General features: G+C 30.8%; 1 protein-coding gene across 1 annotated transcript; it reads right to left on the bottom strand.

The window, feature by feature from the left end:
- Positions 1-10,201: 10,201 nt before the first annotated feature.
- Positions 10,202-27,091, bottom strand: LOC134715503 (transmembrane protein 128-like). Its single transcript, XM_063577710.1, has 4 exons — positions 26,932-27,091; positions 19,758-19,971; positions 18,697-18,864; positions 10,202-16,434 (listed from the first exon to the last, which is right to left on the bottom strand). The coding sequence occupies exons 1-4, from the start codon at positions 27,038-27,040 to the stop codon at positions 16,326-16,328; spliced, it is 600 nt and encodes a 199-aa protein (XP_063433780.1). The 5' UTR covers positions 27,041-27,091; the 3' UTR covers positions 10,202-16,325.
- Position 27,092: the final 1 nt, after the last annotated feature.

The raw sequence follows: 27,092 nt of genomic DNA, 5'->3' as shown, positions 1-27,092 counted from the left end.
CTTTTATTTTCATTTTATAAACTGCCAGTCAAACATGTACACTTTCCAATCATTCCATACACCCAATACTGTTGACCTACTGATTGAAAATCATACCAAAACAATAACGTTTAACATTAACCAATGAACCATGAAAAAGAGGTCAAGGACAAATGAAACCTTATATGTGAAAAGACATGTACATCTTACAATCATTCCATACACAAAGACCGTTTATCTACTGCTTACAGTATTTAAAAAAACTCATCAAAATACAAAAAAAACTCAACTTTGACAAATAGACAAGGTCAAGGTCATATGAAACCTGCCAAACTGACATGTACATGTGTACATTCTTTCCATACACCACAGATAGTTGACCTACTGCTTAAAGTATCTGAGAAATGGTCCTAATTACGTAACTTCAACCTTAATCATGCTTTTTGATAGTGATTTCAATGCCTTACATACTGCAACGTATATATGTCAGGCGAGACAAACTTAAACATTGTCCAATTAACTATAGTATTGAAGTCATAATCAGATGAGCCTTCCAGTCTTACGTCCATTCTATACACCAATATAGTTGACCTAATGTTTTAATAGTTTTAGAGAAATTGATTTGACTACATAACTTTAAAATTGATCATTGATCCATGAAGTGAGGTCTATGTCAAATGGGTTCTACCTGAAGGACATGTAGAATGTTGCAAGTAATCCATATACCAAATGCAGTTAGCCTTTTTACTCACAATTGTTGGTCTTTCACTTGACAAAAAAAATCAAGCTATCTCTGAATCATGAAAAATGAGGTCAAGCCGAAGGACAATTGACATATGACAGATGGAAACTTTGTAACAAGAGGTCCAGAAGCATCATGAAATATAAAGCTTCATACAAATAGGTTACACTGTCGCCAGCCACCAATTGCGTTCCCAGTTTCTTGCAGATGTGACAAAAATCATGTATCTAAGACTAAAATATCTATCAATTCACATTCAGCATCCAATGTATTTCGTGTAAAGACGTCATTTTAAATTGGATAAAAATATGACTTTGTGCAATGCCAAAAAATAGGTATTGACAGGTTCAAACATTAACAGCGGGATTAAAACGTTTTAATGGTACCAAACTTTCTCCCTTTATCTGAAACAATAGCATAACATCACAACATAGAAAACCACACGATAAAATATCAATTGGAAGGCTTAATTCAATCAAAAAACGTAAATTAACACACTATGAACGAATAAATTTGATCTGCGATACCTGAATGCAAATGCACAGTTAACAAAATATTAGGGACAGACATACAAGGCCAAAAAGCAAACAAAAAAGTCCTAACAAAACCATGGCAAAACACCACCGCGAAATATTTAACACTTCGGAAATAATCACTTTTGAAAAAAAAACTGTTTTAGGAGAATAATCTTGATGTTCATACAAATGTAGTACGAAGAAGTGAAAATTAGAAGATATTCCAAATAATCAAAGCTGGTATATAGACAAGATCCATATTAATAAAAAAGTAACAAAATTTTTGTATTAAAAGTATCAACAGGTCGAATTAACAAGAAACTACGATTTGAGAGTACTCGCAGTTACTGACAGCTAGTTAAAAGCCAAAAACAATTAATAATAAAAAATCATGCATCAGAGACTAAAATTAACTAAAACATATCCCAGGGATTTTGTATTTAACGTCATGAACAGTCAGAGAAAACATGACTTTTGCAAGGCCAAAAAAATGTATCGATAGGTATAGTGGATAGTGAGGAGCGACTTCTTTAGAGATAAAAAAAATCAAAACTGCCCGATGGAAACGATGGAAACACGAATGCAATACGATATTCAAAGATGCATTCCCGGTGACATTACGATGGTGAAGATGGTGATACGAACTCAATACCAACCCTCAACATCGGACGCACCTTTGGTTTTTTTTAACATGTTAAAAAATTAAGAACCCTCTCCGAAGTTGTTCCCGAAGGCTAGAAAAAGTGGACGATGGTTCTACGATGGTTAAAGATGGCACTACGAATAACCCGATCTGGATACGATCAGTCTCGATTTGGAAAATTTCTATAATCGTGTTGCCATCGGCATAAAAATCGGGAGTGTGACGCGGGCATTATGCATGTCACAAAACTACTTCATAAAACAAGAATTTCTGGTAAAATCTATTTGGTGCCATGAGTAATTATTTTATTTCAAGCATTTCATGATTTTTCAAGACCACACATATTATTTCACAAACTGATATGATTGCAAAGTCTGTTCTTATGAATTCATTAACTTAAGAATTGATGATTCTACCCCATCCTCTGACAATTTTGTTAACTATTTAGTTTAGTAGTTTAGTTATCATAGTTTAGTCTATATACTAAGTAGTCTTTAGTTCTATTTGTATGTATCTTTGTATTTACAGTGACTTGGTGGGTTTAGATTAAAGTTGTACCAACAACAGGAAAAGAGGGTAACATCGAAAGAAGGTCTTAAAACCTTGAACTTGAACTTGAAAATAAGGCTGAGCATAAAGTCCTTTATTATGATAGAGATGAAGAGGAAGACTCGCATGTCAACAATCAGTCAGATAATGAACATAGTGAAAGTGGCGATGAAGTAGAAGGACATGAATCTGAATTAGGAAGTCAGGCAGGTGACTCTAAAATAGACAGCGATAATCCTGTGAATCAAGGGCATGCATCTTATGAGGAAAGTCGATCAGGAGGTGACTCTGAGCTTGACAATGATAATCATGAAGATACTCCAGTGAGAGAACAGAGTAATGAGCAAGCAACTTCTGTAGTACACAGTATAAGTGTTAATTCGACTAAGTGTAATAAAGCATTACTTTTAAAAAAGGACCAAAAAGTGAACTTTAAAATGCCAGTTGATGATACTCCACGAGAAAGAGTTGTTCTGAGTAGAGCTGGTAAAGCACCATCAAGTAAAAAGAATTGGTACAATGTAGAATATAGGAAACCTGAAGAGCTTAAAGGTAACAAGTTATCAATAAACTTAGGTACAGTTGATGAATTGCAAGCTGTAAAGTCTGACACAGACCAGGATACAGAGGATGACGAAGAATCAGAAGAAGCTTTATTCAATGAGATTGACTTTTGTGATGTTCGTAAAGCTGAACTTGAAAATTGGAAGAGACATCATGTTTATCAAGAAGTTGAAGACTATGGTCCGTCATATGTACCCACTTGATGGGTATATACTATAAAAGAAGCTGATAATGGTATACACAGGAAAGCAAGACTCGTTGCAAAAGGTTTTGAAGAAGATTGTTTGGAATACAGAAGAACTCTCCTACATGTGACAAACAATCTTTTAGACTCATTATTTCAATCACAATGCAAAAGAAATGGTCCATCAATTCCATAGACATTAAAACTGCCTTTCTGCAAGGGGAAAAATGCAAAGAAAAGTTCATCTTCGTCCACCTAAAGAAGCTAATGCTAATGGAATACTCTGGCTTTTAGAGAAATGTGTGTATGGTCTTGCAGATGCTTTTTTGAAATGGTATGAAAAGGTTAAGAAAACCCTAAATGAGTTTGGAGGTACTGAATCTAAAGTTGATCGAGCAGTATTTTACTGGTATAATTCAAATGGTCTGGCAGGTGTTCTTGCAGTTAATGTTGATGATTTTTGTGGGCAGGAACCAATTTGTTTGAAACTGAGATTATTTCGAAAATTAGAGAGAAGTTGAGTGTCGGAAAAGAAGCTTCAGAATCGTTCAAATATTTAGGACTGGGTCTAAGTCATGCAGATGATAAGATAATATTGAGTCAGACAGATTATGTCGAAGTGTTAAAGACAGTCTCAATTGATAGAAAAAGGCCAAATGATTATCAGCTTTCATCAGTCGAACAAACTGTTCTTATATCAAAAGTTGGACAACTGTTGTGGCTTGCAAAACAAACTCGTCCTGATATTGCTTTTGACATCGCTATGATAGCATCAAAGTTAAAAACAAGTACTATTGAAGACTTCAAAAGAGTGAACAAGCTTTTAAGGAAAGTTAGAAATGATCCAGTGTCTCTTCATTTCAAGGGACTTGGAGAACATGTAGAACTTTTATTATATACTGATGCTTCTTTTGGTAATCTTCCTGATTAGGGAAGTCAAGGAGGGTTTGTAATTATGCTACTAGGTGAAAATGGAAAAATCAATCCAATTACACGGATGACAATCAAAGAAAATAAGAAGGGTTGTTCGAAGTACACTAGCTAGTGAAGCTTTAGCCGATGGCATTGATTGTGCTACATCACTAGCTACTTTGTATAATGAACTGGTTTTCAATAAATGAACTACAGAAAAAGGTATAACAGTAAGATGTGTGATTGACAATAAGGACCTTTTTGAAGCTGTTCATTCAAAGAAAAATGTAACTGAAAAAAGACTGCGACTCGAAATTAGTTGCATCAAGGAGATGATCCAAAAAGGAGAGCTAACCGTTCATTGGATTGAAACAAAAGAGCAGATAGCTAATGTGTTGACCAAGCATGGTGCCAGCGCACAGAACCTTTTATATTGTTTTGAAACTGGACTTGTAAATACCGTTTTCATGAAATAGCTTGACATTGATTATGTGACACTTACAATAGTGATAAACATATATTCGTGAACAGTAGTTAAAAAAAACAGGAAGAGATAATTAGTTATAATGTGATAAGCAATATCTACAAAACTTTTATTTTCATTTTATAAACTGTCAGTCAAACATGTACACTTTCCAATCATTCCATACACCCAATACTGTTGACCTACTGATTGAAAATCATACCAAAACAATAACGTTTAACATTAACCAATGAACCATGAAAAAGAGGTCAAGGACAAATGAAGCCTTATATGTGAAAAGACATGTACATCTTACAATCATTCCATACACAAAGACCGTTTATCTACTGCTTACAGTATTTAAAAAAACTCATCAAAATACAAAAAAAACTCAACTTTGACAAATAGACAAGGTCAAGGTCATATGAAACCTGCCAAACTGACATGTACATGTGTACATTCTTTCCATACACCACAGATAGTTGACCTACTGCTTAAAGTATCTGAGAAATGGTCCTAATTACGTAACTTCAACCTTAATCATGCTTTTTGATAGTGATTTCAATGTCTTACATACTGCAACGTATATATGTCAGGCGAGACAAACTTAAACATTGTCCAATTAACTATAGTATTGAGGTCATAATCAGACTTTAAAATTGATCATTGATCCATGAAGTGAGGTCTATGTCAAATGGGTTCTACCTGAAGGACATGCAGAATGTTGCAAGTAATCCATATACCAAATGCAGTTAGCCTTTTTACTCACAATTGTTGGTCTTTCACTTGACAAAAAAAATCAAGCTATCTCTGAATCATGAAAAATGAGGTCAAGCCGAAGGACAATTGACATATGACAGATGGAAACTATGTAACATGAGGTCCAGAAGCATCATGAAATATAAAGCTTCATACAAATAGTTTACACTGTCGCCAGCCACCAATTGCGTTCCCAGTTTCTTGCAGATGTGACAAAAATCATGTATCTAAGACTAAAATATCTATCAATTCACATTCAGCATCCAATGTATTTCGTGTAAAGACGTCATTTTAAATTGGATAAAAATATGACTTTGTGCAATGCCAAAAAATAGGTATTGACAGATTGTAGGACATTTAATGTACGTACACCACTGTCCCAGGTTAGAGGGGGGATTTGGTACAAAGTAGTCACTAAAAAGAAGTTTAGACGATTGATAGAATAAAACATAATGTATTAAAATGTTGTACAATTGTATTTCAAGAAATATATACATATTATTATAATATATACATGTACCAGCAGCTGATTGCTAACCTGGGTAATCAGTGGAAAATAACAGGATACATCAAGAAAAGCTTGGTTTCTTGGTTTAACAATGTAACAAACATATTTGATGAATAAATATATTATGTTGTTAAAAAAAATAAAAAAATAATATATCTAAATGTACATGTCATGTCAACAGCATGGTGAAAATATGGATGTGCTCTAGTTTTCTACAGGTGCAGCCAAACTTCTATACCATGTATTTGTATCTATGAAAGATTTAATGCATAGCTATGCTTACCTACTTTAAGGGCATACGATACAGTTTTGATCCTGTATTTACAAGTTCGTGAAAATTTGCATATAGGCTATTATTTTACCTGACTAAATCAAATATGAAATAAAAAATATACCTTCATGTGCTACTTTTTGAGTAAAATGAGGTCGAAATTTTGTATATTTGCTCAAAATTCAGATTTGTGGCCGTAATTTCTTTTTCGAAAGAAAGACATAACTTTTTTGTTATAAAAGATAAACACAAATTGTTTTTTGTTAAATAATTGGTAATTTCTGTATTTTATAAGTATCCTAAAAAATGATGCCATTTTTATTCAGAAATAACTCATATTTATCCAATGTTCTTAATTGAGGAAAAAACGTCATTTTTTGCTGCATGTTTATCAAAATTTAAAAAAAAAACTCAATTTACAGTTTTATAAAATTTGGGTCACATTATCTCCCTGCAAAATGAAACAAATTGCTGTTTTGAAAAATAGGGGTCCATGAACTCGTTTTCAAATTAAATCAGTTTGAATGATAAAAATCAGTCCAAAAATGCTTCTTTTCCCGATATGTCACAGTTTGACGTCGCGAAAATAACATTTTACGTTAGCAACGTCATTATCTCCCCTGTAACTGTATCGTATGCCCTTAACCTTGCACACGACCAAGTAACCTTAAAAATAGATACATGTAACTCTTTCTACCACACATTTTAGTTTCAACTAACTCAACAAACCACCCAAAACAACAAACTGCAACAGACTTTTATTTATTTTCAATTTATTAATAACTGCTATGACCTTGACCAATAACCTTTTGACATAAAAATCAACATGATCCTTCCCCTTCTCTGTATTTCTATCAATTGAAATTGAACCAGGAAACTATCTAAATATTTCTATGTGATTATGAATCAATTTCTTCCCCTTCCTTATATATTTCATTCTAAAAGCGCAAGGAAAACTCGATTTACTTTTTTCAGCTATCACAAAAACTAAATTTTGCAGTTTTGCCAGCAATCAAGAATTTTCCATATATGGATGTATTCTTTTGACATTTCAGTCTCATTGAAATCTCGTTCTGGAATTATTTCCAAAACATGTGATATAAGTGAAAAATAGCAAAGAATTTGATAATTATCATAACCAAACTTAACTCTGTTAAGAATTGTGCATTTCCAATAAGTAGTTTTTGAGTAATGAAATTTTCAAATTTTATTACTAATCAAGTCATTCTTTTTTAGTGAAATTTTGAGAGAAATGGGTGAGGGGTACAAAAAATGATATTTCCAGAAATATAAACATCCCATATAACTTTTTCTTTTCAAATTTCATAGATATGTATTTTTTTCAATCATTTATAACAAGGAAGTTGAAAAAATATGCATTTTGTTCTTTAAACAGAGAACAAGAGTGCACACACTGAAATGTCTCGCCTTCTTTACTAATCATTGTTATTTTGTTGATATTCCTAAGTATAAAGCTTTATTACAACTGTCACATAAACTTAACATAAACCATGATAGCTAAACAAAGACCAGATGAGCCATGCCAGACAGACATGTACAGCTAACAGTGCTTCCATACAACAAATATAGTTGACCTATTACTTATAGTTTAAGAAATATAGACCAAAACACAAAAACTTAACACTGTGCAATGAACCGTGAAATTGAGGTTATGGTCAAATTAAACCTGCGGGACTGACATATAGATCATAATATATTTCCATACACCAAATAGAGTTGACCTTTGGCATACAATATAAGTTAAAAAGGCCAAAACTTAAAAACTTTGACCACTGAACCATGGAAATGAGATCAAGGTCAGATGACATTCGTCCACTTGACATGTACACCTTACAATCATTCCATACAACAAATATAGTAGACCTATTGCATTAATATGAGAAAAACAGACCAAAACACAAAAACTAAACTATAACCATTGAACCATGAAAATGAGGTCAAGGTCAGATGATACCTGCCAGTTGGACATGTACACCTTACAGTCCTTCCATACACCAAATATACTAGCCCTATTGCTTATAGTATTTGAGATATGGACTAGACAAACCAAAACTTAACCTTGTTCACTGATCCAGGAAATGAGGTCGAGGTCAAGTGAAAACTGTATGACGGGCATGAGGACCTTGCAAGGTACGCACATACCAAATAAAGTTATCCTATTACTTATAATAAGAGAGAATTGAACATTACAAAAATTCTGAACTTTTTTTTCAAGTGGTCACTGAACCATGAAAATGAGGTCAAGGACATTGGACATGTGACTGACGGAAACTTCGTAACATGAGGCATCTATATACAAAGTATGAAGCATCCAGGTCTTTCACCTTCCAAAAAATAAACCTTTTAAGAATTTAGCTAACGCCGCCGCCACCGTTGTAGCCGCTGCCGGATCACTATCCCTATGTGGAGCTTTCTGCAACAAAAGTTGCAGGCTCGACAAAAATCACAAATTGACAAAATTGACAATATGGTAAATTTGACACGAAAAAGCATCAAAATATGATAAAACTTTCTTATATTAACACCTACCTATAGTTTTTTTTAGCTGAATTTATTCAGATTGGTCCCCTTCATCTTTATTGAGAGTATGAAAAAAAGTTTAATTGTGGAACTGTGATTTTTTTCACGGTAATAGCCCAAAAATGGGTAAAAATTTATGAAAATTGAAAAAATCATCATAATTGGGTACTTTCAGAGGGCCGTAGCAAAAAAAGAAGCGCACCACCATATGAATTTTTCTTCACCAATTTTTTTTTTACAGTCATATAAACCCAAAAATCAAAAAAAAAAAAAGTTAAATTCTAGAAATTTTTAGCTCCTCAGAGGTGTACATCCTTAAATGCATGCATTAATTTGTAAATTTTCAGTATATGCTCCAAAATTTTGGGTACTGAAAAGGGTTTATTGAATAAGATAATAAATGTGTTGTTACAAGTCACTTAGAGACACATCCTGAGATATATGGACATACAAAGCTTTACATTATCACAACATGTGCTTTGGAGTGATTGACATGGTAGGAATTGGGATCATCTGTATATATACATCTTGTACAGCTTAATTACTGATGGAAGAAGTAAATGGACCAATTTTTCAATACTCTAGATACCATTAAGAATTGGAGACATGTATAAAACTATTTCAAGATAATGAGTCAGCTTCATTGTGTCCACTCGTATTGATATTTGTGATAAATTCATTATTTGGCATCTCCATGGAGGGTCTTACCAGGAAAAGACATGACAATAGCAAACAGTCAACAAAAAAGGCAACATAATATAAAAATCATTAAATTGCAGGAGTTTCATTCACAAGATATTATGTAAATTTGAATTTACAAAAATGTTGTTGTTTTGTTTCTATACATATGAATAGCTATAACCTGATGTTCTGTTGTTGTCGTTTTTTCATTTGTTTCAGGAGTGTTTTTCATTTTTTTTAAAAAGATTAGACTTGATTTTCCTATTGGAATGGTTTTACATTAGTCATTTGAGGGGCTCTTTATATCTTGCTATTTAGTGTGAGCCAAGACTGTGTGTTGAAGACCTTACTTTTGACCTATAAAGGTTTACTTTTAAACATGTACTTTTACTTTTATTACCGGTGAGATAGGCGACAAATTTCATTATTTGTTTTGCTGTTCGCATCTGAAGAACGAAAGACAATTATTTCTACAAATTAAGTTTTCAAATAATCCAAATATAATTTCATTTTGCTCATTATTTAATAGTAAGAAAAAATCTGTCTTAAGGAAACTGTGTTTATTTATTAAGTGTATCAATAAAAAAGTTTGTCCCTCCATGTAAATGTATTCGCATAAGCATCTTATCTATCATTTTTCCTTCTTAGATTATTAATTCTACATGTAACTAAACATGTATGTCATCATAATAACTGTATTTGTTAACCTTAATTATTGTGTCTGTATTTATATTGTATGTTTCTCTGTAAACTTGTATCAAGTTTTTAGAGAATAAAGTATCTATCTATCTATCTATCTAAAAAAATGTGACTTGGATGGAGAGTTGTCTCATTGGCACTCATGCCACATCTTCTTATATCTATATTTAACAATACAAAGTAAAACTATATAAAACAACTGTCAGTTTTTATTTGTAAAATGGTTTATAATAAAACAACAAACTATTACAAAATAAATTACATGTTCTTTGTACAATTTTATCACAGAATTACAAAATAAAATATGCTAATATACTTTTACAGAGTTATAATCATTCATGTCAGAATTATAGAGAATATTCTTTCTCATATAAATTAGTACATAATGGAAACAAAATTTGTTCATTGTTCTTCCCTTGGCCTACTTCACCCGGCTCAGTCACTCTGTAATTCTCGTATCAAGGCTTTGAGACCAGAGCAGACAATATCAGCCACGTTACAATGTGTTGGGAGTCTTTATCAAGCTTAATTTTGTCAAGTGTATAACTGTCTATGGGACTGGGAAAAAACAGTTATAGAATGATAAACAGATGATTGAATTTTCTATGTATAGATTTTTGTAAAATACCCAGCTTCTCTTCATAATGTGAAGCTCTTGCTCATCTGTCGCACACACTCGATTGTGGCTGATATTTTACAATGTCAGTGTAGTAAACTGGATAATCTATACTTATCTGTCAGAAATAAAGGCAATAATATAAATGATGTTAATCAGACTGAGATCAGCTCTTAAATATTTTTTCGGTCTTTGAAAAGTCACATACAAGCTTATATATGGGTTGTTAATTCCCAACAGCACTTACATAGTTACCTATCATAATGATATATTATTTTAAAATGGATTACATCAAATACAAATAATATTGCTTTTATTTTAGTGCAATCAAAGTAGAATAAATATATTATACAAATACTCATAGTAATGGCTTTAAACATTAGCTGAAAAATTTCTAACATAGTTATTTCATCAATGACTCTTACACAACAAAGTATGGTACAGTTCCTGAGATAGAGACAATCAGGCTTTGCAATCATCAAAATTTCAAGTACAATAACAGCACTCGAACTCAGAAATCAAAATACTGGATTTGCTGATTCGCGAACAAAAGTTGTATTTGTAGTACTTTGAGAACTGAGTTGAATTTATTCATCTGAAGCCTAGGATTTGAGGTCTATACTTGTTTTACTATTTCTATCATTTTGTCGTTAGGATCTGATTCTGTACTCATGTTAATTATGTGAAATGTTATTTGTTTTATTTTCACATCAGTTCAAAATTGAATGAACAAAAAGTAAAATCAAACTGAGGTTCACAGTATCCATATTTGAAATATTGAATAGTTTATAGATCTTTTTAAAGTAAATGTATTATTTACTAGTTATCTCTCTTATTAAGTTTGCTTTGTCTTTTGTTTTCAGAAGGTTACCAATTTAAAATGGTTCAACTGTACTTAAAATGCATTTTGAAACATATCAAACTGATCATGTGTAATTATTTCATATGTTAGGATATGTGTAATTATGACATATGTTAGGATATGTGTAATTATGACATATGCAAATCTCAACTGTAACAAAATTGCTCCTAAATTATTTTTTTTTGTCAATATACCATGAATTAGAAAATATCTGGTAAGTGTACCATGATATGAAGAAAAGAAGGGATATTTTCTGCAAGCTGGTCAATAAAAAGCAACAATCACTTCACAGTATACTGTAAAAAAAAACTGGTTAAAATAAACAAAAGTTCACAGTCAGCATTAAACTGAGCTGTGAGATTACAAAAAGATTAGCAAAAACCAGTGTCCTATCCCAGGTAGTGACAAATGGTATGTGCATGGTCTGAATAAACTCATAGCAAGTACCAGTGTCCTATCGCAGGTAGTGACAAATGTTATATGTATGGTCAGCATTAACACATCATACAAACATGTACTTCCACCCTACAGTAAGTACATGGGCCTTATAAAATAAAAATAAAAAATGTTGGTAATGTGGGCATTGGTTAGTGTTCCGCAATGTACATCATTGTAGACAAAATTTACAAATCCATAAAAATAATCACAACTTTGGAAAACAAGTACAAAAGAGACAGTTATTCCTTATATTGGATATTCTTTTGTTCAATTTAAAAGCTCAAATTACCATTGGAAAATTTCTTTCCAGCAAATCTCACTGAAGCAATGTTAGAAAAGAAATTTTAAACTTTGGTATATACAGTATTTGACCTTATTTAAAATGTCTGACATTTGTGACCTCTTTGATATATCTAGGTGTGACATTAACATGATTTTTGCAGGAAGATTTGGCTAATAACTTTTTGAAGTGATTAATATTGCATTTATTTCTAGAAACTTAATTCAAACCGTCCTATTTCGGATAAAGATCAGTTAAGTGGAATAATTTTCTTAGTAACAGCTGCAAAATGTTTGCTTTACATAATAAACAATCTAGTAAACTGTGATTTTGTAATAAATTTATCAATATATATGAACTATAACAACAATCACTAACTAACATTGGGAAATGAAAAAAATTATCATCATGGACTTAAGGTGAAAAATGAGACCAATCAGAATTTATCAATTCTATATAAAAAAAATATGATGATGAAATAATGCTGATGATAAACAAAATCAAAATATATCCAAAATGAAAAATTTAACTAACAAATATTCATTTTTCAGTTTTCTCTCATGAGCTCAATTCAGATTAATTTAAGATTCACGAATTCATCTAAAGTTATATATCTGTACAAAGTTAGATTTAACAAAGAATGCATCCAATGATATTACGAGAATTCTTAAAATGTCCTTGGTTTACTTCTCCAGCATGGCAAAAACTGTTGGGTGTTAACAGCTTTTAACTTGATGGGCAAATCTGTTAGGGTTGAAGCTTTAAATACATGTATGATACAAATGTGAACAGTGAATTTTCAAATTAAGTCACAATAATGTAATCTACATTTTCAATTCATTTATATTTGTACTCTTAAAGGATTATGGGAAATTTTATTCTGCATACCCAATAATAAAAAAAACATAACATTGTGTTGAATTTACATTGTTAAAGACTTTTTGGTGTATGTTTTTAAAAACATTACCATGAATGCATTTATAGATTCTGAAAAAAATGAATTGATTATTTGGTTAACTCATGAATGAATCTAACTGTAAAGAGCTTCTGAATATGAAATGATTAAAATGATACATGTATACATATAAAATAATACTGAGGATTATAAAATGATTATTACAACATTAACAACACACATGGTCTGGCATTCAAGCCCTAACTATATAATAAATATCTTCTCTATGGAAAAATAATATATCTATTGCTATCTAAAACTCTGCACTCTTTATTCTAATTGTATAAAAATAAATAAAATTAAGGAATGTCTGCACCATCTATTTGAAAAAAAACTATCTAAATATTTTAAATCACTATCTCCATATCTCCATGAAGCAAGAACATGAGCAAGAATTAAAAAAATAATTTTGTGAGCAAGAATCCACACTTAACGAAAAATATTTTTTTAATGGAACTCAGCAGGTTTTCTTCATCCTCTTAAAAGATAACATGGGTTTTAATAATATACAAAAATACTATCTTGTCTGAATTTACATCATAAGTTTTCAATCCCATCTGACAGAAAAATAAACCTTGAGAGTGAAATGTATTAACAAGGTCACCAGCATTCTTTTCTGCTATAAATAATTACAAAATATAGCAAGTTTACAAAACCAATAAATGAAATATCCTTTTGACAGGTATTAATTATTTTTTATTGTTTTTACTGGCACTTATTATAGAAGAGAAACGAATACATTTTATTTCACTTTTACCAAATAACTACTTCAGCTTTTTGTTCGCATACTCTAAAATATTCCTTCCACACAAAGTATTATTTGGGTTTTTACCTTCCCACTTATTTTCATCATTTCAATACCAAAGTTATAAAATTTTTACACTGCATGTGTCTACTGTACTTTTTAATGTATAGTTTTTTTATAAAACATATTTCTAGAGAAGTGGTTGTTTCAAAAAATTGTATCAGATGACATTTTTTATAAATCTGCTGTGTCTTTCTAACGGCCAAATGAGGTATCTGAAAGGTTTTGATAGATTTCCATTTAAAAAACTCAACCACACTTTACTAATTTGACCCACTTGGGCAGTATCACACCATTCAAAATGTGAAACAAATGAACTTTAAATATTTATAGAATTTTATACTTGTGATCAGATTATTTTATCTTAGGAGAAAGAAAAATATTTAGCACCACTATTGATATTATAAGTATTGGACAAGTAAGCTTACATTTCTTCATAAAGTTCTTATATCAAATCTATAAATAGCCGAAAGAATCTGACAGAATTACCATAATAATACTGATCTACCAAAATGTACTTACAAAAAAATATCTCTGAATACACTTCAGGTGCTTTTTGTTACTGCCTCATAAAATTTAGAAGATAAGTTTGTTTTAATGTAGATCAGCACTGCAATGATATGATATACTAGTATATATTTTTAACTTAACATCAGCTTTGCAATGATAAGATATATATACTTTCAACTCGACAATCAATCCACCAATTTAAGTATGGTATAAAATCAGTAATAAAAGAAGAAGTTTAGATTTCTTAATTCTAAAAGCTAATTGAACAGACTAAAACCTTATAGTTACATTTTAAGCATCAAGCAATATTACATTTTATTAAGTTTCAGTGACAAATAACTACCACTGAAAATTTATCCCTGTCAGATCACTTAACAACTGTACACACAGGGTTTTGACTTGACCCAGATTATTACTTAGTTATTGTAATTTTAGGAAATTCCACAAGATTTCCGAATGCTATTTCTAATCATTGCAATACTATCAAAGTCACTCTATTAGCATTAGAAAAAAAATGCAATAAATGCTGAATTTACAGTTTATGCTATTAATATAAGTTTGACTAACATCATGTGACTTATGTCCCCAAATAACACCCTCAGGGTCAGTCAGGGGCATCAGAGACATCCTTGCAACTGTCTGAAAGTAGTACGATAAGTGAGTACAAAAAGTAAACAATAAAAATAAATAGAATGTGCATGAGTTTAAACATTTGTACTTTTGGCAGAGTTCAATTTGGACTGAAAACTGAGTATTTCACTCTATCGACATAAACAGACTATAAAATCAAATCAAATGTAAAAAAAAAAAAACGAACACAAATAGACATGATTGTCTGCATCCCCAAAATAGCATAAGAAAAATAGTGATAATTACTGAAATTATAACATCAACATAATGAAAGAAATGAAAATAATATAAATTAGAAATTTCAATAATTACTGTAAATCAACATGATGTGAAAATGAAAATTAAATAGTAATATAGTTAGTTTAACTCTATTCTCTTGCAACTATGATTCTGATTGAAGATGAACTTTAAAGAAGTCGGGTTGATTCAATCCATAATTTAAATTTTAACACTTAAAACAGGCGCGGATCCAGCCATTTTAAAAAGGGGGGTTCCAACTATATGTTCCCATTCAAATGCATTGATCGGCCAAAAAAAAGGGGGGGTTCCAACCCCCGAAACCCCCCTGGATCCGCCACTGAAAAATTCTTCAAAACTCACCCTAAAATATCATAAGCTGAAAATATGCAAGAAATTAGGCCAAAAAAATCATTTCATTTCTTCAATCCTAGACCTAGAAATGGTAAAGGAATAAGACAAATTTTCATTTAATAAGTTCAATCATATTAGAAAAACTGTGTTTTTATAGTAACAAATAATGCTGAACATAAGGTTCCTGTATAAAACTACATGTAGTCCTGTATGATCCTGTATCAGGAATTAGAAGTATATACATATATCATTGCATTATTTATTTATAAAGTGCCAAGTGGAACTTCTGTCAAGTGAAATAAATAAATGCTTGCTGTCTATTACTACCCCAAAGCAAACAAAAGAAATAATAAACTTACAAACAACCATCCCAAATATTTATCAATACAGACGTTGTCTTTTATCATATGTAAAACCCTCATATCCAAGTCTAAATAGTAATTACTAATAATACATTTTGAAAACAAAAACTATCCTGGAATCATGCAGTTGATTTACAGCAAATTAATCAATTGATGCAATTTTCAACAAATAAAAAGATTAAATTGATCAAAACAACACAGAATAAGGATAAAATCTTTAACACTTCTGTTGTCATGCTGTGTCTTCCTGTAGCCTGTTTATCATCTTATAAAAAATTTGGTATCATTGCCACCGTCACAACAAAACCCATGAAAAATGTAAATAACATAAATGGGGTGAAAATATTCCATACTGGCCACAATCCAACTGTTACACTGAAAAATACAATGAGAAAATAAAATTTCTATACTCTTTGTTAAATTGAACAGTATGATACTTATTACTTTATTATAGAAAACAATATGTTGACCCTAAGATGTTTGTTTCAACTTTATGATGTTGTGCTGCTGTCTCACTAGCATTTATCACTTTCATTCTTTAATTACACCATTACCAACAGCTTATGCAATAGGTTACTGTAAACCAACTTATTTTGGCGATTTATTTTCGCAAGTAGAAAAATAAAGAGAATATAAATCGTCGCAAATATGTACAACTTGGATTTTTCCTTATAAAACTTCATCAAGTAAATCAGAAATCGCAAAGTTTATTGATGGAATGCTGTTTCCTTGATGTTTACTACCAGATATATCACCTTTATTCATATATCAACATATTTTCAAACTTATAATGAAGCTATCTAGTAAACTTATACACAATGACATCCATACTTTTCTGAGGAGAATGTATTTACTGATTTTTTAATTCAATTCCTAATAATAATTTCAACAGCTCTGAGGTGGAAGAAGGTGAATAAAAGGCAACTTTAATTACCATAAAAGCAGCCCCACTAACCCAGCCTGCTTTGTTCCATTATCGTTATGACACATTTTTTTTCTTCAAACAAGAATGTGTCATAAGTACATGGATTTCTCATTCATACAATCATTTTCTATGTTGAGTGGACCGCGGGATCCCAACCTGTTTGTTGGTCTTTGTGAAAAAAAGAATAGTACGTTGTGCTTTAAATGATTTAATTGAATACAAAAATAACATATTTTACAACTAGTATTATGTCAATAAATAAGTGAAAAAAATACTATTTATTATATTTTAGTAGTACTGCATCATTGAATTTTTGTCAATCAGCCATGCTTTTATCCTTAAGCTGAGAAAGAACCTTCTTGCAGATGAAAATTCACATGGCATGTTCACGATTTTACAACAAGATGAAAACAACAGTTCAAAATCTAGCATGTAAGAATCAGAGAAAACTTTTTTAATTGGCTTATTAATTTGATCATGAGAAACACAGAATTTGATTGGCTGAACACGATTGCCTTACCTTGGGAACAAAATAAGGAACAGATGATTTTCACTAAATCGTGTTTTAGAGGTTTTTTTAACAATACCCTTAATATCAATATTTTTAATAAATGCAAGGACATATTATAAAACGTCCTTGATAAGAGTAAAGAGAATGAACATGGGGCGAACGTACTATACGGGCGAAAGAAGTCAGGAAAAACATGTAAACAGGGCAAGTCGACCCGATACCAAATTCATGCATCGTACTACAAATATCTACATTAAAAACATCCAGTTACAAGTAAACAAATAACGTCGATGAGATGAAATCTAATAATTTACATAAATAAAAGGTACATATTTATGATAGTGATTGTTTTTCAATTCTAATTTACAAATTAAGTGATTCAGATGCTTAATTATGTGTAAAAATCAGTGTCAAGAATCGGAAGTTGTTATGAAATTGTAATACACAGAAATAGATGTGGCATACGGAGGTGGTTCAATGATTTTAAAGTCGGCATCATAGGCCTTCAGAAGACTTGAAGTCTTCTTCCACCAAAAATCAGCTCAAAATCTGGAGGCGTATAGATAAAAAGTCTGTATAACTGTAAATTTCCAACAATTTTTAAAGTTGTAAACCCTTAATTTTGGTAAAAATTAGCAGCACGGAAACAAAACTTAAACTTGATCTGTATCTCATCATGGTTAGCTCACATACCAAAAATCAGCCCAATATCTGAAAGCATTTAGAAAAAAGATCCGTATAACTGTGATTTTCAACAATTTATCAAAGTCCAAAGCCCATAATTTCGGTAAAAATTGGTGGAGCTGAACGAAACTAAAACTTGATCTGTAACTCATCATGGTAAACTCACATACCAAAAATCAGCCCAATATCTGAAGGGGTTTAGAAAAAAACTCTGTATAATGGTTTGTTGAGAAATGACGTAATTATGGACAAGGGTAAAACTATATGGCACCGAAAACTACGTTGCAGGGCAATAACAAGTGAAATATTGATTACTAATAAACCAAATCTCAATGAGATGACTTAAATTATTTCTTTATAAAAAGAAAAATAAATGACCTTAATTTCAAACTACTGTTTTAGGACAAAAAGCTTTCAGTGCAATTCATTAATTGCAAATCTGCCTGTTTCCAGACCTAAGGGGTCACTGCCCATCAACTTATAATATTGTAGGATATGATTTATGTTGACTACTTACCACACTCCTCCCATTATAAAAGCTCCTGTAGCTATAGGTATTGCTGCAGGACAAGTCTTTTCCCAATCATCAGAACTCATTTTCTTTATCCAGGATAAATAAACAATTAGGAATCCTGCTATTCCAATATTGATCAAAATCAAAATGGCACCAATGTTGAACCATAATCTATAAAATTATAAAAGAAACTCTAAGGTCTAATGTCTGGATTCAGTGATTTAGATATCTAACCAATTTAATCTAAGCTATATATAATTTACATTGATAACCCTTTGATTCAAAACAAAATGAATTAGATATCTGAAAAGTTTCAAAATAAAATCTGCAATATGTTAGATAATATTCAAATATGGAATCTGCTTTATTTTGGACATAACTCATATAACAGGACCTACATTTTCTCAAGACTTAACTTAATGTCGATCCATTTATATCTTCAGACAATATATACACATCCATTAAACAACTAATTTACTTGCATGTTTGTATAGATCATATTCTTACGAGGGATTTTTATATTTTTTGCAAATAAAAATATAGTGTGCAGTGCATATACAGGGTTCTCACTAAACTAAGGATTACAGGCAAATCCATGAATCTTGGACTCATGAAAATCAGTCTGGAAATGGTAAGTCCAAAAATGCATCAAGATTGAAAAGTTCGTATAAAATGAATACACATAGTGATACATCATCATTTAATATCAAAAGTTTAAAAGTTATCTGAATTTATTGTCACTTCATAGCTCTACTAGGTCATGGAGACTAAATTGATAAATTAAATTGCAAAAAAAAGTACCTTCTTTTTACTGTTGGGCTAAAAATGATTATCATCAGATGAGTCCCTTGACTTGCCTTATAAAATCCCTAGTGAGAACCCTGAATATAATGTGTCGCAAAAATGTAAAACTGGAATATTTGGAGTTTCTTTATTAAACTGTGTCAAGCAAACTTATACATTGCTAAATTATATCACTGTGAGGTGGGTTACAAAAGGCCAAACATGACATAAAGTACGGTATCTATGAAAATTAGATGGTTTATAGTATATTGTATGCGTACCTGTTTACCCTGGGATCATACCTCACGGCAACATAGAAATCTGTGTAGTAAAACAATGCAATAGAACCTATGAACCATAAGATATTCTGTATGCTGTATGGATAGTCTTTAGTTCTATATTTTTCAAACTTTTTCTCAAACTTTTGCTGTGTCTTACTGTCCATATTCTGACTCAAAGTATATTTTTCATTAGGCTTCTCTTTGTCTAGAGCATCTAAAATAAATAAATGCACGACTTAATTGAGTTTTATGTCTTCACATAGTCAACAGCCAGGGTAATATACTTTATTTTTTTATTTTGATAATCATAGACGTTAAAAACATAAATTTAGATATGAAAAGACGGATATGTGGAGTACACGTCAATGAGACAGCAAACCAAGGACACAATAAACAGAAGACATCTCTGAGACATATCTAAGATGAATGCAGGCTCACACTACTTCAGAATCATAGCTACATGTATATGGTGAAGTGACTTCTGTTTTTGAAATTGAGAGGAAAAGGTGGTGAGATTTGAATGGGAAGTTTTTATATTGTTCAACTTGTACCTGAGAATACAATAAAAGTAACAGTTCAAATTCAAAATTGATTAATTTTATCACATCTAGTTGCTGTAGTTGCACAATCATATTAGTCCTCTTGTCCGAAAAGCAACCAGTTATATCATTATCTAGCAAAAATTAAAAAAGATTTTGTTTATATCAAAAAGGAAAAGAAATTTGTTAGATCAATTAAAATTCAATTTAAAATGTTCAGTACAGATTGAGATTTATTATTATGGATGCCTTAATCCATCTAGATGTCAGACTGGTTGAACAGTTGTCCCAGTGTAATTAACACCTCAGTCACCTGCTGTGCATGTGATATTACCTGTGCAATGTCAGTGGAAGGTCGTAAATATGTACCAGCTTGATTAGAATTAAATTTTACATGTACATATATTTTATTATTTATGAAGGATAGATACATGTTGAATGAAGCTACAATAAACTTGAAAATTTAATTAAGAGATCAACTTTTACATATATTTGAAATTCTTAAAAAAATGAAAGAAAGCCAATTTTTAACAATGTACTGCTAACTGTAAATCTTTAATATTATTCAAAAAAAATTGCAACCAGGCTTTTTTCTATTGAAGTTTTCCTAAAAAAGTTGAGACATCAATCCCGTAAATTATATGAGTCTTCGTTAATTGGTGGTTATAATATTTCCCCCTTTTGACTTCCTATTCCTTTACAAAATGTATGTGATTAACAGAAACTCACAATCTATTAACTCTCTTTCATTTTTATTGGATCAGTTCACAAATAACCAGGTGCTCTGCAGGGCGCAGCTTTATACGACCGCAGATGTCGACCCTGAACAATTGGGGCAAGTATGCACACAACATTCAAGCTTAATACAGCTCTGAATTTGGATTGTGATCAAATTTTTGACATAATATGAGTTTCTGACACAAAAAAAATGTCAAGATCTTACAAATCTATTACGCAGTATTGTGCAATTAAAGTTTTCTTCTTCAAACTTTTCAAAAATTTGGAATTTGAGAAATTTGGAGATTTTTTTTTTAAAACTAATACCACTCCCTTCTTTTTTGCAATTAGTCCAAAACCCGACATTCCTTTATACATAATTAACAAGAAGTGTAAGGGAGGTATATCTGAACATACCAAACATTGTATGTTAAACATTTTTGAATTACCTCCCTTACACTGCTTTTAAATTGTCTTAAGTAATAAGTGTCCATTGACCGGAAAAACCTAGTTTTCCACTAATTCCAAAACATTTTGAGCCATAACCCCAAAAGTCAATACTTACCATCCCTTCATAGTATGGAAACTTGTGGAATAATTTCAGAGAGATTCATAAACGTAAACAGAAGTTATTGTTTGAAAATTGGACCCTCTTTTTGGCCCCTAATTACTTAACTATTGGGACCATAACCCCCAAAATCAATCCCAACCTTCCTTTACTGGTATTGAACCTTCTGGTAAAAACTTATAGAGATCCATTTACTAAAACTAAAGTTATTATCTGGAAACTAAATTTGTCTTCACAACGACGACGAAGCAGACGACAACATGATAGCATTATACGACGCACATTTTTTTTGGGGCCTTAAAAATTGATCCTGTATTAAAGTCACAATAGTTTATTGAAGTATGTCTAAAGTTTATAATTTTTTTTTTCTCTGTTATGTTTGTGAAATTCAGCATTTCTCATTAAAAAGATATATATAAATTTAACCAAGGATTTGTATACTATACAAATCCTTGATTTAACAAAGTTAAGCTTGGACATAGTTTAAAGTGCAATTTTAATTTAAAATAAATTTAAACAATGCATATACATGTACATGGAAATATATACATTAATCAAGTAAATCTATCAATGTAGAAAAGAAAATAGAAATACCAAGGATTTGTATAGTTCTTCTATACAAAACCTTTGAAAACTTAAAATTTTGTACTCAAAAAGAGGAGTTACATCATATTTTACACAACTTTTTCTAAAAGAGTGGTCCACTTATTTTGAATAATATTAAACTGTTAAAGTAAATGTGTTAACATGGTAAAAGTCCAGGAATATTACAAAAAATTCTTGGACATGTTTGACCATTTAATGCCAGATAGATATAATAATATAGTTCTTTGAGAAAATATGAGCCCTTTTGTACAAACAAATATATTATAACTTATATTGATCCCTCATAAAACATGTAAAAGAGATATTTATAACATTAAGGGATTGCCCCCAAACTGATTATGACTTGGATGGAGAATTGTCTCATTGTCAGTCACACATACATAGACCAGATTTAATTATTTCTTGATGAACTGGGAAAAAATACTTCAGAAATTAAAGAAATGTCAAAGTACAAGTGATAAATCAAGTTTTAATATTGTCAAAACCTACTATTTTATGTTTACAAAAAAAAATTGTAATCGCTCGCCTTTCACCTCAAAAATTTACAAATTAAATATTTTTTTAATAAAATTTTCAAATCGCTCGCTCGCCCCAAATTTTGGAGTCCAAAAATCCGTAGAACAAGAAATTAAATTGGTGTGGCCTTATTCATTATATTTGCACTTCAGATGTAACAGTCAGGGGTACTAACTAAGACGAAAAAAAAAAATACTTTCATTTTGTACATGTATATAAGTTAGTTAAAAAGTTAGAATAATCTCCCCTTAATTTTCTCAAAAAATCACTTTTAAGTGAATTTTTTTTACAATCCCACAAATATTCTCAAGTTTCGAAATGTAAACACATTCTTTTAATGGTTTTACCCAGGTTAGCTCATAATTTTTTATTAGAACTCAATTCATTAAAGAAACTGATTGTGCAAAGATCTCCTTTATTCAAATATTCTTATAAGTATTTGCGCAAAGACTTCAAAAATTGCTCCTTGGGGCTTTGTAAATCAGCAGTGTTCTGAAGATAAAAGACAAAATGAAATTACACTCAAATGATTAGTAAAGACTTCTGCAAAGGGCAGACAATTTAAGATTATATTAGGGCAAAGAATTCCTAAGAATTTAAGAAAAGAAGATAGGATGACTTTTTGACTTTCATGTACATGTATATAAGTAAAAACTCTGAATGTCTAAGTGACCTTACTAACTTACTCCTTTTTTACCTATGCTTATAAGTATCCTAAAAATTTACTTATATGAGTATATTTATATTACTTTTATGAGTATTATATTAATATTACTTCTTCAAGTAAAAAAAATTAGTACCTGATCTGACTGTATAATTTCACTTTAAAATAAATTGTATTACACATGTCTAAAGAACTGTCAGAAGGGGTCATTATTCAAAAAGAAACCAATGAAAAGGGTTCACACATGTTGGGTTCAAATGTGAAAGGGGCAAATATGAATGGAATCTGGGTCCATTTGCGCCCAATGGCAATCGTGTTTGCGCCCATCCATGTTCGCCACCTTTCATGTTAGCACCCTACACATTCGCGCCCAAAATTTATTTGAATTATCACATACTATGCAATACAAATCATAGAAAATATAATAATGATCGAGTCAAAATTTCATTGGTTTTGTGTTTAATAATTTTTAAACAAGTTTTGGAAAGTGTATTGCTGTAAATATTTGTTTTAGTTATCATATTGTCATACTTGTCCAAACACATATGAGATCAAAGGAGACAAGCTGTTAAAATTAATTATATTTCTTGTTTTTTTATTTAAAATCTACGAAGTTTTATTCATACCAAGCTAACTAAAGGCAGTTGCGTATATACGTACATCAAAGCATGTTAAAAGACCAAAAACAATAATCATGATTTTTAAACACTTATAAATTACTCTGAATATGAATACCAATCATACATAATTAACATAAATTAATAAAATTAATCATCAAATTGATAATAAAAAAAAAATATAACAATTCCATTCGAGAAAATAAAATTATTTGGTATATACATACAGGGCTCACGCTACCAGGCGACTTGGGCGAAGAAGTCGCTTTCCCGACCGTCACTTCACCATCCCCGACCCCCAAAAGCAAAGACAAGTTGCCCTGTTGTTTACGATAATCGCTTTCAGTCGCGTCCGTCATCGGACATTTTCAATTTTTACCAAGTTGATGAAACATCAACTTTCTAAAGATAATTCAAGAAATTCAAACATAATCAATTCATTATCTTATGAAAAGAGGATGAAGCATTGTTTTTGCAGTTTGTAGCAAGTTATTTAATAAAAATTCAACTTTTTATCACTTCATGCACTTCAGAAAGTTCCGGTGCTTGTTACTCAAAAACGTACATCAACCTAACTTTCGGCTGCAAAATAAGTTTGTTACTTCATTTAAACGTGATAACAGTTGCCTCCAGTAAATTTTCAATCCATTTATTGCATTAAAAACGTCAAATAACTTGTCAAACATCGTTTATTTTTGTAAATTTTCTTGCAATCGTCTGCCTTTGACCGATTTCTAAACTACGGATCGGAAACGGACCAGCTATGACCATACAAATACAAATTGGGCGTGAACATGTAGGGTGCGAACATGTAGGGTGAGAAAGTATATTGGGCATGAACGGACCTGATACCATATCAATGGGAGCAACCATAATTTTGGGCAAACAAACCCAGATTCGTAGAAAATAAACAAACAAGTAAACTTTGACCTACATGTATATTATACACTTTATCACTGATGTCTGTCATTACTTGACATCACAAAAGATTCTGTAAAATGTTGATGTCATAATAGAAAATATTTGACGCCACAAAGGAAACTTGATTGTTGTATATAAACGTCAAAAGTTCAAGAGGGACACATTTCCAAATAGCGATAAGGTGATAAACTAGCTAAAGAGGCAGCCAAATAAGCAAATCAAATTCAAAAAGAAGCTCATATTACAGTGACTAAACAAGATATTAAAACAGCAGCAAGATTTTTAGTAAATAAAAAGTGGCAACATAGATGGGATAATAGTGATACAGGAAGATTTTATTACAATTTTCATCAGACTGTCAGCAAAAAATCAACATTTGATTATCCAGATCATAAAACAGCAAAAATTATTAGAAATCTAAGATCCGGATATTATTTAAAAAAATTACCTTAACAAAATCAATCAAAATATTGACCCCAAGTGTGATTGTGGTCAATTAGAAACTGTGGAACATTATTTACTATTTTGTGAAAACTATAAAGAGGCAAGACAAAAACTTATACATGAGATATACTTTAACACAGGATCGTTGCATATTGATTTAGAACTTTTATTGTCAATGGAAAAAAACGACAATGTCTCCGTCTCTAATGAACACTAATGCATTTGTTGCGTGACTTTATTTGCGAGTCGCGCCGTTTTGATTAATGAAATATTATTTTATTTATTTTTTAAAAATATCTCTTTTCCTCTTAATTAATAAATGTATATTTTTAATTTTTGTCAAAATATGTTAAGCACAGTTGCCACCTAAAAGTATATATTTTAAAGCGGTCTCACTAATTAGCGACAACAAGAATTTTAGCGACAACAAGAAATATTTTAGCGACAACAAGCTACAAGAAACTATTTAGCGACAAGAAAACATATTTTTTTTAATTGAAATTAATTATTGCAATAAATATTAAAAGAATATGCAAAAGAAAATAAATTTAGCGACAAGAAAGTTAAAATTGATAGAAAAAAATGTAACATTATTTACATATTTATTCTATCATCTATTATGTATAACAGCCAGTATTACGTTTAATTATTGTATTATGAGATTACTTTTCCTTGTGTTTTAGAACATTTTATTTGTCTTATAATTTGTTTTTTAAAACTCTTTTCGTGCAATATATATTAAGCTCGCAAAATGAATTATTTGTGCATCATTGTCCTGAAAATATTGATACAAATTGTGATATACAAAGAACTGAAATCAAACAAGAGGAAAAGAAAATTGAAATGTGAATGTTTTCATCTTTTTATTTGTTTATTTAGACATATCTGCTCGTAAATTTAAAAAAAACAAAACATTTCATACAAATTTCTTTATATCTTATATCTAATATTTAATAAAAAAAAATGTTTTATTGTCGCTAAATAGTCTTCATGTCACTTGTTGTCCCTAAAATAATTCTTGTTGTCGCTTGTTGACGCTTGTTGTCGCTTGTTGACGCTTGTTGTCGCTAATTAGTGAGACCCTTTTAAAGTACAAGTGAGGTGTTAAACAGAGTGAAATATATACATGCGAGATTTAAATAATTACAAGGGAGACAATCCAGTGTCAACAGCAACACCTACAGAATACAGATAAGGTGTATTGTGAACATATCCAACTAATATCAATCACTTAAATTAATTTATTACACTGGCATTGTTGTGAGCTAACAGGAACAGGGAATAAACGTAACTGGACAAAAAGTTGCATACCCGGATCATCTATTGCCATAGCAATTATCATGTTAAATTTTTGTGTGCATGACTCAATATATATGTTTTGTTTTACTTGTTATTATGTCGATTTTAAAAGCTCTTCAGAGCTTATGTTTGTAAGTGCTATGCTTATACCAACTATAAATAAAGCTTTATGACTTCATGAGCCACTGTTAAATAATTTTTGTCATGATTTAACTATTGTTAAACAATTCAAATGGATTTAAACATTTAAAAATGAGATTAAAGCACCCTAAATAAAATTAACCTGGGTCTATAACTTCTAAATAAGCCCCAGCAATTTTTCTTTGCACCCGATGTCTGATATTTTCCATATTAGCACCATCAGTCACCAACAAATTTTCGGTCTCTGCCATTTTTTATTTTCCAATAAATATTCTACCTTAATCTTCTACGCGTTTGAATAAT

Source organism: Mytilus trossulus, chromosome 4, assembly GCF_036588685.1.
Source record: "Mytilus trossulus isolate FHL-02 chromosome 4, PNRI_Mtr1.1.1.hap1, whole genome shotgun sequence".
Lineage (NCBI taxonomy): Eukaryota > Metazoa > Mollusca > Bivalvia > Mytilida > Mytilidae > Mytilus > Mytilus trossulus.
Note: the sequence above shows the minus strand (reverse complement) of the source record. Positions and strands in the feature narration are given on the sequence as shown.

What these genes read in the sequence shown, in the direction of transcription:
- LOC134715503 (XM_063577710.1), bottom strand. Translation starts at nt 27,040, where the DNA reads ATGGCAGAGACCGAAAATTTGTTGGTGACTGATGGTGCTAATATGGAA. An exon ending in TTTAGAAGTTATAGACCCAG is followed by an intron (nt 19,972 to 26,931) that starts GTTAATTTTATT and finishes TATTTATTTTAG; the next exon opens with ATGCTCTAGACAAAGAGAAG. An exon ending in TATGATCCCAGGGTAAACAG is followed by an intron (nt 18,865 to 19,757) that starts GTACGCATACAA and finishes ATAATTTTATAG; the next exon opens with ATTATGGTTCAACATTGGTG.